Below are 13,561 nucleotides of genomic sequence, written 5' to 3'. Positions count from 1 at the left end.
GTGGTTCTTGGTTCACGCCAGATGAAAACCCGGTGAGAATCACTGTTCACACTATACCTGGACTCGTCCGTGAACATAACCTGGGACCACAGTTCCAATGACCATGTACTGTGTTCTTGACACCAGGCTTTACGGGCTCTCCTGTGACCAGTGGTCAGTGGAATGCACCTTGCAGGTCTCCGGGCGAACAAACCATGTCTGTTCAGTCGTCTGTAGACTGTGTGTCTGGAGACACTTGTTCCAGTGGCTGCGGTAAGGTCGCGAGCAAGGTTACCTGCAGTACTCCGTGGCCGTCTATGGGCACTGATGGTGAGATATCTGTCTTCTTGTGGTGTTGTACACTGTGGACGTCCTGTACTGTAGCACCTGGACACGTTTCCTGTCTGCTGGAATCGTTACCATAATCTTGAGATCACACTTTGTGGCACACCTGCTGTGTTTGACCAGCCTCCACTCGCCCTAGTATTCTACCACTCATAACGTCATCAATATGTGTTATGTGAGCCATTTTCAGCACACAGTCACCATTATCACGTCTGAAAACGTGTGCACACTTACTCGCTGTATGGTACTCCGACATGCACCAACACACCTCTTCGTATGTGGACTGCTGCCAGCATCACCGTGCGACGACCGCAGGTCAAATGCACCTCGTGGTCGTAGCCCGTAGTGATTTAAACCCGCAAACCGCCCACCAGAGCGTTGTTTCTACATGTTTCAGCATTATCCTTAATTTATGAGCATGGGTGTAGTATGTGCTACAATTTTACTATAATATCTGCTGTAGTTTTATTTTTCCTGGACTTTTGAAACATGGGAGTGCATTATAATTGAGTTTTTGATTTTGTACTGGACGAAAGTAAACAAGCATTACTCAAGTATTTTGTCTGTTATTCGCAAAATCAAGAAGACCTGAAACATAAAAATGGATTCGGGGACCTGCAACCTAGGACTCACAATTACCACCAGATAAGCTTTTTAACACGAGTTTTGGTTTTGAGAATCTGTTGATGGAGGCTCGCATTTTGTTTACTAACTTGCTTAGCGCCCGCTGCTTGCTCGCGTAGACTGTATGGCCAATAGAGATTTCGTTTTCTGTTTTTATTTGATCGTATTTTTATGTTATTTTGACTAAAGTTCAGTCTTGATCACACTATTTATGTTTTAATGATATAGGTAACCGGTTTCGGTTACTGCGTAGCAGCGAGGAGAGCTCCGCCTGCAAACACTTCCTTCCCCTATTCCAACGTAGCGTGACAATTCGTCAACTGTGATGCGTCTGTCAGCAGTCACCAATTCGTTAACTCTCTGCACATTGTCTGGAGTGTGTGCAGTACGAGGCCTGCCGCTGCGACGACAATCCTCAATATTGCCGTGCCCGCTTTCATCACGTAACCTGCTTGCCCACCGACTAACTGTACTGTGATCTACAGCAGCATCTCCATACACCTTTTTCAATCTCTTTTGCATGTTTCGTACTGCCTCGTTTTCACAGCACAGGAATTGCATGACAGCACGTTGCTTCTGACGAACGTCAAGTGTAGCAGCCATCTCAAAGGCATGCTGTATCGGCGCCACCCACGGGAACAGGTTGAACTAAGTTTTAAAACTTTCGCACATGCAGAATGGAAACTGTATTTTTACAAAAATAGTGTGAATTTCTTTTGGAGTGACCCTCGTACAAATATACATGGTTTTTACCCATTATATTACTTCTCAAATGTCCTATAAAGTAAATAACGTGACCAGTGATAAAAAAAAATTAGGATCTAGGGATATTCACAGTAGCTTCTCAGTATATATACTGTCTTATGAAATTTGTTATTAACAACCAAACCCAATTCAAAAGTAATAGCAGTGTGCATAACTACAATACTAGGAGAAAGGATGATCTTCACTATTCAAGATTAAATCTAACTTTGGCACAGAAAGGGGTGAATTATACTGCCACTAAAGTCTTTGGTCACGTACCAAATAGTATCAAAAGTGTGACAGATAACCAACAAGTATTTAAGAAGAAATTAAAAGAATTTCTGAATGACAACTCCTTCTACTCCATAGAGGAATTTTTAGATACAAATTAAGAAAAAAACAAACAAAAAATTATAAAAAAATAAAAATAATTTAAAAAAACAAAAAATAAAATAGTTGTTATATCAACTTAATTATGTTGTTAAAGTAACTTAATTATGTCACGTATTGGAAAATTTGACTCGTTCCACATCATTTCGAAAAATCGTATTCATGATCCATGGAACTAGTATTAATCTAATCTAATCTTTGAGCGGGTGTCGAACCATATACGTTCCTCTTACGAAGCTCGAACGCTAATCACTTGACCACCATGATTTCTAACGTCCGTTACCTGGACACAGATACGTAAGCCAGGCAACAGATGCATAAAACTTCTCTTGCGATTGTTTTGGAATTGCCAAAGTAGTGCACCTTACTACTTGCACATTGTTGTTTCAATGGCCTACTAAAGGTGTACAAAGCTTGAAGTAAATCTGTGTTACTATCGTCGTGGTCTCCTCTTGTGAGAGGGGGAAGGAGGAGATGTACAGGGGGGAGAGAAAGAGAGAGAGGTGGAGATAGAGCAGGTGAGGAGTTGGTAGAGGGTGAGGATGAGATTTGGAGGGGGAAGGAGGAAATAGAGAAAGGGGGAAGATGCAGTTGGATAGAGAGGGGAGGAGCAGTTGGGCAGAGGGAATAGTGAACAGGAGATGGTTCAAATGTCTGTGAGCACTATGGAACTTAACATCTGTGGTCATCAGTCCCCTAGAACTTAGAACTACTTAAACCTAACTAACCTAAGGGCATTACACACACCTCCATGTCCAAGGCACGGTTCGGACCTGGGACCGTAGCGGTCACGCGGTTCCAGACTGAAGCGCCTAGAACCGCACGGCCACACCGACCAGCTACAGGAGATGGATAGTGAGGGAGAAGAGGAGATTGACAGAGAGACAGGGGGGAGAAGGATATCGAGTAATTGAAGACTGGAATGTACGAGGGCAGTGTTGGGTACGTTCTGAGCTGTCAGACAGTGTACTGCTGGTAGGTGTGGGGCTCACCTGCTGGACGGAGTAGGCGTCGTGCGCGGACAGGTTGGCGAGCTCCCCCCAGTAGGGGAAGGCGTCCTCGTACTCGACGAGCAGCGCCGAGGCGCCGGCGTCGGCCGCCAGGGCCAGCGTCGCCCGCAGGAACGGCGCCAGCGGCGGCGCGCCCTTCAGGTCCAGGTGCAGCACGCGCTCCAGCCGGCCCGAGCCCTGCGCCAGTCAGGGCTCAGCGTCGGGTCTGCCTGGAGGGCTTCCGTGAAGCGTTACACTACTCGTCACACAAGGTCGATAGCAGAACTCAGTCAAGTCTGAAATGGGGGACAGACGCGACCGACAGAAATGAAGCCGCGAGGGCTGGGTTAACTCACGGGGTGGGAGTACTTTCCACGAAAAGGCAACCTACCACCTCGGAGTCTCAGTAATGTCTTTTGCTAACTGCCCCTATGGTAACGTCTGTTAAGTCTCAAAGATTATGTTCAACCACGCCTAGAATGTCCATACCGCGGTTCGATCGCGTCCGACTTCTTACTTTGCGACAGGAAGAGCTCTCAACAAGGGAAGTGTCCAGCTGTCTCGGAGTGAACCAAAGCGATGTTGTTCGGACATGGAGGAGATAAGGAGAGACGGGAACTGTCGATGACATGCCTCGTTCAGGCTGCCCAAGGGCTACTACCTCAGTGGATGACCTCTGTCTACGGATTATGGCTCCGAGGAACTCTGACAGCAACGAAACCGTGATCAATAATGCTTTCCGTGCAGCCAGATAATGCGGTGAAATGAAATGAAATTTAGTGTCTCGAGGGTCTCCCGGCGGGTAGACCCGTCGCCTGGTGCAAGTCTTTGAGGTGACGCCATTTCGGCGAATTGCACTTCGATGATGAAGTAATGATAAAGACGACGCAAACACCCAGTCCCTGATCGGAGGAAATCTCCAACTCAGCCGGGAATCGAACCCGGGCCCCCCGGCATGACAAGCCAGCGAGCTGCCCACTCAGCTACGTTGGCAGACAGATACTGCGGTATAGTGAATGTTGCGCAAGCTACATAACTAAAATCTAAACGTTCATTTCCTCAGAACTGTTTATCACCGAAACTTATTGATCGACTGCTTTAAAACACACATTGCATTCTAATTCGGCTTGTAAAATATAGCCTGTAATATACACTTCTGGAAATGGAAAAAAGCACACATTGACACCGGTGTGTCAGACCCACCATACTTGCTCCGGACACTGCGAGAGGGCTGTACAAGCAATGATCACACGCACGGCACAGCGGACACACCAGGAACCGCGGTGTTGGCCGTCGAATGGCGCTAGCTGCGCAGCATTTGTGCACCGCCGCCGTCAGTGTCAGCCAGTTTGCCGTGGCATACGGAGCTCCATCGCAGTCTTTAACACTGGTAGCATGCCGCGACAGCGTGGACGTGAACCGTATGTGCAATTGACGGACTTTGAGCGAGGGCGTATAGTGGGCATGCGGGAGGCCGGGTGGACGTACCGCCGAATTGCTCAACACGTGGGGCGTGAGGTCTCAACAGTACATCGATGTTGTCGCCAGTGGTCGGCGGAAGGTGCACGTGCCCGTCGACCTGGGACCGGACCGCAGCGACGCACGGATGCACGCCAAGACCGTAGGATCCTACGCAGTGCCGTAGGGGACCGCACCGCCACTTCCCAGCAAATTAGGGACATTGTTGCTCCTGGGGTATCGGCGAGGACCATTCGCAACCGTCTCCATGAAGCTGGGCTACGGTCCCGCACACCGTTAGGCCGTCTTCCGCTCACGCCCCAACATCGTGCAGCCCGCCTCCAGTGGTGTCGCGACAGGCGTGAATGGAGGGACGAATGGAGACGTGTCGTCTTCAGCGATGAGAGTCGCTTCTGCCTTGGTGCCAATGATGGTCGTATGCGTGTTTGGCGTCGTTCAGGTGAGCGCCACAATCAGGACTGCATACGACCGAGGCACACAGGGCCAACACCCGGCATCATGGTGTGGGGAGCGATCTCCTACACTGGCCGTACACCACTGGTGATCGTCGAGGGGACACTGAATAGTGCACGGTACATCCAAACCGTCATCGAATCCATCGTTCTACCATTCCTAGACCGGCAAGGGAACTTGCTGTTCCAACAGGACAATGCACGTCCGCATGTATCCCGTGCCACCCAACGTGCTCTAGAAGGTGTAAGTCAACTACCCTGGCCAGCAAGATCTCCGGATCTGTCCCCCATTGAGCATGTTTGGGACTGGATGAAGCGTCGTCTCACGCGGTCTGCACGTCCAGCACGAAAGCTGGTCCAACTGAGGCGCCAGGTGGAAATGGCATGGCAAGCCGTTCCACAGGACTACATCCAGCATCTCTACGATCGTCTCCATGGGAGAATAGCAGCCTGCATTGCTGCGAAAGGTGGATATACACTGTACTAGTGCCGACATTGTGCATGCTCTGTTGCCTGTGTCTATGTGCCTGTGGTTCTGTCAGTGTGATCATGTGATGTATCTGACCCCAGGAATGTGTCAATAAAGTTTCCCCTTCCTGGGACAATGAATTCACGGTGTTCTTATTTCAATTTCCAGGAGTGTATGTATACGTAACTTTCTGAGATTTTCTGTAACAACATTTGCCTATTATCAGATTTATGTAAATTTGTGCAGTATACATATTTGAAAAATAGGTAAATAAAAACACGTGCGAATACTGATGGAACGTTGTGTCAAAATTCCAAAGCAACCGGTGAAAAACTTAAGATTCGTGGTTCAGAACCCCTACTTTTTCTTTCCTGGAGGTATATAGCATCTGTGCAACTAACTGAAGGCAGGTTGTTTAATCGTTCAAATGCCTCTGAGCACTATGGGACTCAACTTCCGTGATGACTGGGTGTTGTGTGATGTCCTTAGGTTAGTTGGGTTTAAGTAGTTCTAAGTTCTATGGGACTGATGACCATAGATGTTAAGTCCCATAGTGCTCAGAGCCATTTGAACCATTTTTGACTCAACTTCGGAGGTCATTAGTCCCCTAGAACTTAGAACTAGTTAAACCTAACTAACCCTGCCCGAGGCAGGATTCGAACCTGCGACCGTAGCGCTCTCGCGGTTCCAGAATGCAGCGTCTAGAACAGCACGGTCACTTCGGCCGGCCAGGTTGTTTATTCCCACACGCATTTCGCTTCTTTTATTTGGGAAGTATCATCAGTGGCCTGTAATACATGTTTCCTTTTTTCATACATACAATAAACGTATTATGTGGTAGATATAATATGCTGCTATGTTACATCTTGTGGAGTTTTTCTTTTGTTGTTTAGGTTAGAATCAAGTTTTGGAGCACAAATTTTGTAATGTGAACTTATCGTCCGGTGTTACTTACGATTTCCAGCACCGTTAACTCATGTGTGTGGTCCTGGAGACGTATTCGCAGTAACACCAAACGATAAGTTTGTGCTACAAAAGTTGATTCTAACATAAAGAACAAGAGAAAAACACGAGAAAATGTAACATAGCAGCATATTATAGCAATCACATAATACGTTTATTGTATGTATAAGAGGAAACATGTATTACAGGCCACTGATGATCCTTGCCAAAGAAAAGGAGAGAAACGCGTATGCCAATAAATAAACTGCCTGCAGTTAGTTGCATAGACGGTACATACCTCCACAAACTTAAAGCAACCAAGGGAAAGACGGAAAACAGAAAAAATGACGACCTACATTTTCTGTATAAGTACAAACGTATATGATCGGTTCTTCAAAATCACATATCTTCGAAAATTCTTCCTTGCTTGCTTTCAAATTTTGACGCAACTTTGGATTCGAATACTCAACTGTTATATACACCTACTGGCCACCTGGTTTACATGTAATATATATGTAATGAAAGGGGAAACGTTATAAAAAGGTTAATGTTGCTTTGTTCAAAATAGTTAATCACCGAAAGTTCTTGACCGACTGCTTTGAAATTATTTGGTACACACGTGTGCTTTTATTCACTTCTTTTTAAACATAATTAATTCATAAATTCAGATATATTTAACAGTTGGGAAACGTTACAAAATATACATACAGCAAAAAAGTTTTGCATTACCCCGGTTCCAAGAACTCCGGAAGACAGACGTTGGCTGTGGATATTGTATCACAGACACAGTCCCTTTGACTGTTCAGAGATGTCACTAAGCTCGCCCAAAGATGTGAACAACCAAGCATGAGCAGCGCCTATTACACGGAGGGGGTCCGACAGCCGATCAGTTCCAGTCATTCCACCAGGAAGGAGGTACGCAACTCGTGTTGTCTGTAGTTCAACCTTGCGTAGAATATCAATATCGCGGTTCGATCGCATTCACATTGCCACTTTGTGCCAGGAAGGGCTCTCAACAAGCGTCTCGGAGTGAAATAAAGCGCTGTTAATCGGACATCGAGGAGAGACAGAGAGATGGGAACTGTCGATGACATGCCTCGCTCAGGCCGTCTAAGGGCTTCTACTGCAGTGGATGACCGCTGCCTACGGATTATGGCTCGGAGGAACCCTGACATCAACGCCTCCACGTTGAATAATGCTTTTCGTGCAGCCACAGGTCGTCGTGTTACGACTGAAAGTGTGCGCAATAGGCTGCATGATGCGCAACTTCACTCCCGACGTCCACGGCCAGGTCCAAGTTTACAACCACGACACCATGCAGCACGTTGCAGATGGGCCCAACAATATGCGAAATGGACCGCTCAGGATTGGCATCACGTTCTCTTCACGGATGAGTGTCGCATATGCCTGCAACCAGACAGTCGTCGGCGACGTATTTGGAGGCAACCCGGTCAGGCTGAACGCCTTAGACACACCGTCCAGCGAGTGCAGCAAGGTGGAGGTTCCCTGCTGTTTTGGGCTGACATTATGTGGGGCCGACGTACGCCGTTGGAGATCCTGGATGGCGCCGTAAGGCCTGTAGGATACGTGAATGCCATCCTCCGATCGATAGTGCAACCATATCGGCAGCATATTGGCGAGGCATTCGTCTTCGTGGACGACAATTCGCGCCCCCATCGTGCACATCTTGTGAATGACTTCCTTCAGGATAACGACATCGCTCGGGTAGAGTGGCCAGCATGTTTTCCAGGAATGAACACTATCGAACATGCCTGGGATAGATTGAAAAGGGCTGTTTATGGACGACGTGAGCCACCAACCACTCTGAGGAATCTACGCCGAATCGCCGTTGAGGAGTGGAACAATCTGAACTTGTGGATAGTATGCCACGACGAATACAGGCATTCATCAATGCAAGAGGACATGCTACTAGGTATTAGAGGTACTGGTGTGTACAGCAATCTGGAGCACCACCTCTGAAGGTCTCGCTGTATGGTGGTACAAGATGCAATGCGTGGTGTTCATGAACAATAAAAAGGTCGGAAATGATGCTTATGTTGACCTCTATTCCAATTTGTGTACAGCTTCCGGAATTCTCGGAACCGAGGTGATGTAAGACTTTTTTTGATGTGTGTAGAAACTTATGTAGTTACGGTGATGTTTCATTTACCAGTGGACATTGTTGATGACTGTATCTTCTCGAGAGAAATAATTTGGAAGAGGCTAATTAAAACTAGATACAGAGAAGGTGACAGCAATCAAGATAAGAATTTTGAGTGTTTAAGCACTTCTGAGGAGAACAATATCCGTAAAGTGAAATTTAAATTTGATTGTGTAATACGTGAGAAACATTCGGTAACGTACATTCGAGACAAACTGCTGCAGTATAATTTGTAGTTGGTGGCGTTGCGTTAATTGTTGTTGTCAGAGTTTTGTATCGACTGGAACGTGGAATAACAGAGACGGAAAAAAATGGCAACACCAAGTAGGAGCTGTGCGACGCCAACGGAAGTTAGCAGGCGTGTTTCTGCATCTGAAGGCTGATGTCTACTCAAATTTTTCGCCACTCGAATAAGAGTGGCATTGATAGCGGCACTGTGAGGCTGCAGATGAGGTTTGGTTCAAATACATGTTGTAACGGTCATGAGCGTTAGTTACCTTTAACAATGAATGTGGTGAGCTCATTTTGGTCAACAATGCCTTCAAGGGGTAAAGACGCCGCTATGAACACTTCACTCAGTTTGTTTGATGTTATGTAATAGGGCTACGAGAAGCTGCACGTTCCTTTCGTGTTGTTGCAGAAAGATGGCAGGAATAAAGCTAATGTACATAATTGCTGGCAGCGGTGCTCATGGGAATGTCCGGTTACAAGAAGACTAGACTCCAGAAGGGTACGCTACACTAACGACAGGGAAGACCATCATGACCGGTGTATGACTCTGGCGCTTTGTCTTCCGTCTGCAGCAGATATTTGAGCAGCAACTGGCACAACAGTGACACATTGAACCGTTACAAATCTGTCACTTCAAGGATAGCTCCTAGCCAAACGTCCTGTAGTGTGCATTCCACTGATCCAAAACCACTGCCATTTATGACTTCGGCGACGACAAGAGAGAGCTCATTGGAAGGCGTGGTTGGAGATCTGTAGTGTTTCCTGATGAAAGCTGGTTCCGCTTCAGTCCCAGTGAACGTTGCATGTTGGTTAGTAGGAGATCAATTGAAGGCTGCAACCAACCTGCCTGCGTGCTGGACCAACTGGACCTACGGTACAGCTGGAGGTATGATCTGGAGTGCTATCTCCTATGACAGCAGGACCACTCTCGTGGTTATCTCGTGCACTTTGATTGCAAATTGCACGTGAGTCTGGTGACTCGATCTGTTGTGCTGCCAATCTTGAACAGCACTCCAGGAGGTTTTTTGCAACAGGTTAACGCTCGTCTACATACCGCTGCTGTAACCCAACACGCTCTACTGAGTGTCGACACGTTGGCTTGGTCTGCTCGCTCAACACATCTGTCTCCAATGGATCATATACGGATATTATCCCACCATCTCTACATTTTGGGCCTGTTGCCCTTCCATTCGTTGAAACTACCACTTTTCTGGGAGTCATGCTCGATAGGAAACTCTCTTGGTCCTGCCATGTGTCTTACCTGGCTGCCCACTGTATACAGTCCATACGTGTCCTCACTGGTACTTCCTGGGGTGCCAATCGAAACACTCTAGTTCGTTTGTAACGGTCCCATGTCCGTTCGAAACTCGACTATGGGTGCTTTGTTCATGCATCTGCACGCCCATCCCTCTTACACCGTCTCTACACTATCCACCATCGTGTCATCCGTTCGGCCACGCGCGCCTTCTACAACAGCCTGGCTGAGAGTCTGTATTCTGAAGCTGCTGAACTACCACCTTCCTACCGCCGTGACTCTCTCCTCAGGAGGTATGCATGCCGTTTGTCTGCCATGCATGGTCGCCCATCTTATGCCTCCTCTTCGATGATAGCTTAGATCGTCGGTATGGGGCTCGTCCCACTTCCCTGTTACTTCGCCACTTACTACGGCCGCTTAACTCCACACTACCGGCAACCAGTCGGTGTGAACCCTGCACCACCCTGGCTTCGTAAAGCGGCCCGTGTTAACCTTGGCCTTCATTCGCTTCCTAAAGACGCTACTCCAGTCTCGATCTATCGCCTTCAGTTTCACGACCTTCGCATGTAACTTCGTAACAGTACTTGTATATACGCTGATGGCTATCGGACCGACCGTGGGGTTGGGTGTGCCTTCGTCATTGGCACCAGTGCCTTTCGATATCGCCTTCCGGCACATTCCTCTGCACTGACAGCCGAGCTTTTCGCCTTGTACATCCAGCGACACGGCCTTTCCAATTGTGTGCTCTGCTCAGACCCACTCACTGCCCTACAAAGTCTATGTGCGCTGTACACTGCCCATCCCTTAGTGCACCGGGTCCAGGAAAACTTTCACTTGCTCACCCTTGGTGGAGCCACTGTGATGTTTCTGTGGGTTCCTGGTCCGCCAGGAAGGGAGGGTGCTGATGCTGCTGCCAAGGCTGCAGCCCTCGTACTTCAGCCCACGAGTACCTCTATTCCCTCCGATGATCCCTGCGTTGCCGTCTGTCAAGAGGCATCGCCAATGGTCCTCCCTTCACGGCAATAAGCTTCGGCTTATAAAGCCTCTCCCAACGCCTTGGACGACCTCCTCTCGGCCCTCCGGGCGGGAGGAGATTATTTTAACTCTGCTGCGCATTGGGCACTGCCTTTTTAGCCATTGTCATTTGCTCTGTGGCTCTACCCCACCACTTTGTCCACATTGCGCCCAAATTTTAATTGTCCGCCACTTCCTGTTGGATTGCCCTTTTTTTAACCATTTACGTTCCAGCTTGGGTTTGCCGCCTGATTTATCAGCCATTTTAGCGAATGACGCGCGGGCTGTCGACTGCGATTTACTTTTTATCCGCCGCAGCAATATGGCGAAGGCCATTGAACTTTTAGTTTTCGACCTCCATTACTGTATGGTGTCTTTTCTACTTGCCTGTTTTTAGCTGTCTCCAATTTTGTCCACTGGGACTGACACATAGTTATTTGACTCCATTCTGTGTTCGTGTTCTCTAGTTTTGACCCGGGCGCTTCTGACCCCAGCTGTTTTTTGTGCCCTAAAGCAAAACAAAACAAACGACAACTCGAGCGTATGAAGAAACAGCATTAACCGTCACCGTATGGACCGATGAACTGCGTGGAACTCCATCCTCGAAACTGACATCCGGCGCCTGTACAATCCAATGCATACACGTCTGCGTGCTTGCATTCAACGTCCTGGCACCTACACCCATTATTAGTGTACCAGCATTTTACATTTGCAATGACTACTCTCGCGCTTACATTATCCTGTGATCTTGAAATGTCGCCTAAACAAATGTATTCCAGAAATTTCATTACTCTACATTAACTACACTACTGGCCATTAAAATTGCTACACCACGAAGATGACGTGCTACAGACGCGAAATTCAGCCCACAGGAAGATGATGCTGTGATATGCAAATGATTAGCTTTTCAGAGCATTCACACAATGTTGACGCCGGTGGTGACACCTCCAACGTGATGACATGAGGAAAGTTCCCAACCGATTTCTCTTACACAAACAGCAGTTGACCGGCGTTGTCTGGTGAAACGTTGTTGTGATGCCTCGTGTAAGGAGGAGAAATGTGTACCATCACGTTTCCCACTTTGATAAAGGTCGGATTGTAGACTATCGCGATTGCGGGTTATTGTGTCGTGACATTGCTGCTCGCGTTGGTTGAGATCCAATGACTGTCAGCAGAATATGGAATCGGTGGGTTCAGGAGGGTAATACGGAACGCCCTGCTGGATCCCAACGGACTCGTATCACTAGCAGTCGAGATGACAGGCATCTTATCTGCATGGCTGTTTCGGAATGTGCAGCTACGTCTCGATCTCTGAGTCAACAGATGGGGACGTTAGCAAGACAACAACCATCTGCACGAACAGTTCGACGACGTTTGCAGCAGCATGGAACATCAGCTCGGAGACCATGGCTGCAGTTACCATTGACACTACATCACAGACAGGAGAGCCTGCGATGGTGTAATCAGCGACAAACCTGGGTGCACGAAGGGCAAAACGTCAATTTTTCGGATGAATCCAAGTTCTGTTTACAGCATCACGATGGTCGGATCCGTGTTTGGCGACATCGCGGTGAACACACATTGGAAGCGTGTATTCGTAATCGCCATACTGGCGTATCACCCGGCGTGATGGTACGGGGTGCCATTGGTTACACTTCTCGGTCATCTCTTGTTCGCACTGACGGCACTTTGAACAGTGGACGTTACATTTCAGATGTGTTACGACCCGTGGCTGTACCCTTCATTCGATCCCTGCGAAACCCTACATTTCAGCAGGATAATGCACGACCGCATGTTGCAGGTCCTGTATGGGCCTTTCTGGATACAGAAAATGTTCGACTGCTGCCCTGTCCAGCACATTCTCCAGATCTCTCACCAATCGAAAACGTCTGGTCAATGGTGGCCGAGCAACTGACTCGCCACAATACGCCAGTCACTACTCTTGACGAACAGCGGTGTCGTGTTGAAGCTGCATGGGCAGCTGTACCTGTACACGCCATCCAAGCTCTGTTTGACTCGATGCTCAGGCCTATCAAGGCCTATCAAGGCCTATCAGGCCTATCAAGGCCAGAGGTGGTTGTTCTGGGTACTGATATCTCGGGATCTATGCACCTAAATTGCGTGAAAATGTAATCACATGTCAATTCTAGTATATTTGTCCAATGAATAGCGTTTATCACTTGCATTTCTTGTTGGTGTAGCAATTTTAATGGCCAATAGTGTATGTTTCGTTGTTGCGATTTTTTCGTTCAGTGTCTTTGGTATACATTTGTAACAGTTCGAGCAGTCGAACTGGTAGTGGAGGGAGCAGCGAGTGCGGTGGAACTACGTGGGGCGGCGGTGGCCACCGGGCCGGGCCGTACCTGCGGACGCAGAGGCGGCCTGGCGCGCTCCAGCGCGAGGTCGTCGTGGAGCCCGGGGGGCGGCGGGGGCGGCAGTCGCGGAGGCGACGGCGGCGGCCGCGGGGGCGGCGTCGGGGGCGGGCCC

At 48.3% G+C, this 13,561-nt stretch overlaps 1 protein-coding gene across 1 annotated transcript in view; it reads right to left on the bottom strand.

Annotated features, from left to right (window-relative positions):
- The window catches only part of LOC126424638 (hexosaminidase D-like), a 90,066-nt gene extending 82,927 nt beyond the window's left edge, over nucleotides 1-7,139 (bottom strand). The window contains exons 1-2 of the mRNA XM_050087371.1: nucleotides 7,122-7,139; nucleotides 3,075-3,269 (exon numbers count right to left, since the gene is read on the bottom strand). Coding sequence (XP_049943328.1) covers nucleotides 3,075-3,269; nucleotides 7,122-7,139 — 213 coding nt within the window. The remainder of the gene's footprint in view (nucleotides 1-3,074; nucleotides 3,270-7,121) is intronic.
- Nucleotides 7,140-13,561: the final 6,422 nt, after the last annotated feature.

Source organism: Schistocerca serialis, chromosome 10, assembly GCF_023864345.2.
Source record: "Schistocerca serialis cubense isolate TAMUIC-IGC-003099 chromosome 10, iqSchSeri2.2, whole genome shotgun sequence".
NCBI classification, from domain to species: domain Eukaryota; kingdom Metazoa; phylum Arthropoda; class Insecta; order Orthoptera; family Acrididae; genus Schistocerca; species Schistocerca serialis.
Note: the sequence above shows the minus strand (reverse complement) of the source record. Positions and strands in the feature narration are given on the sequence as shown.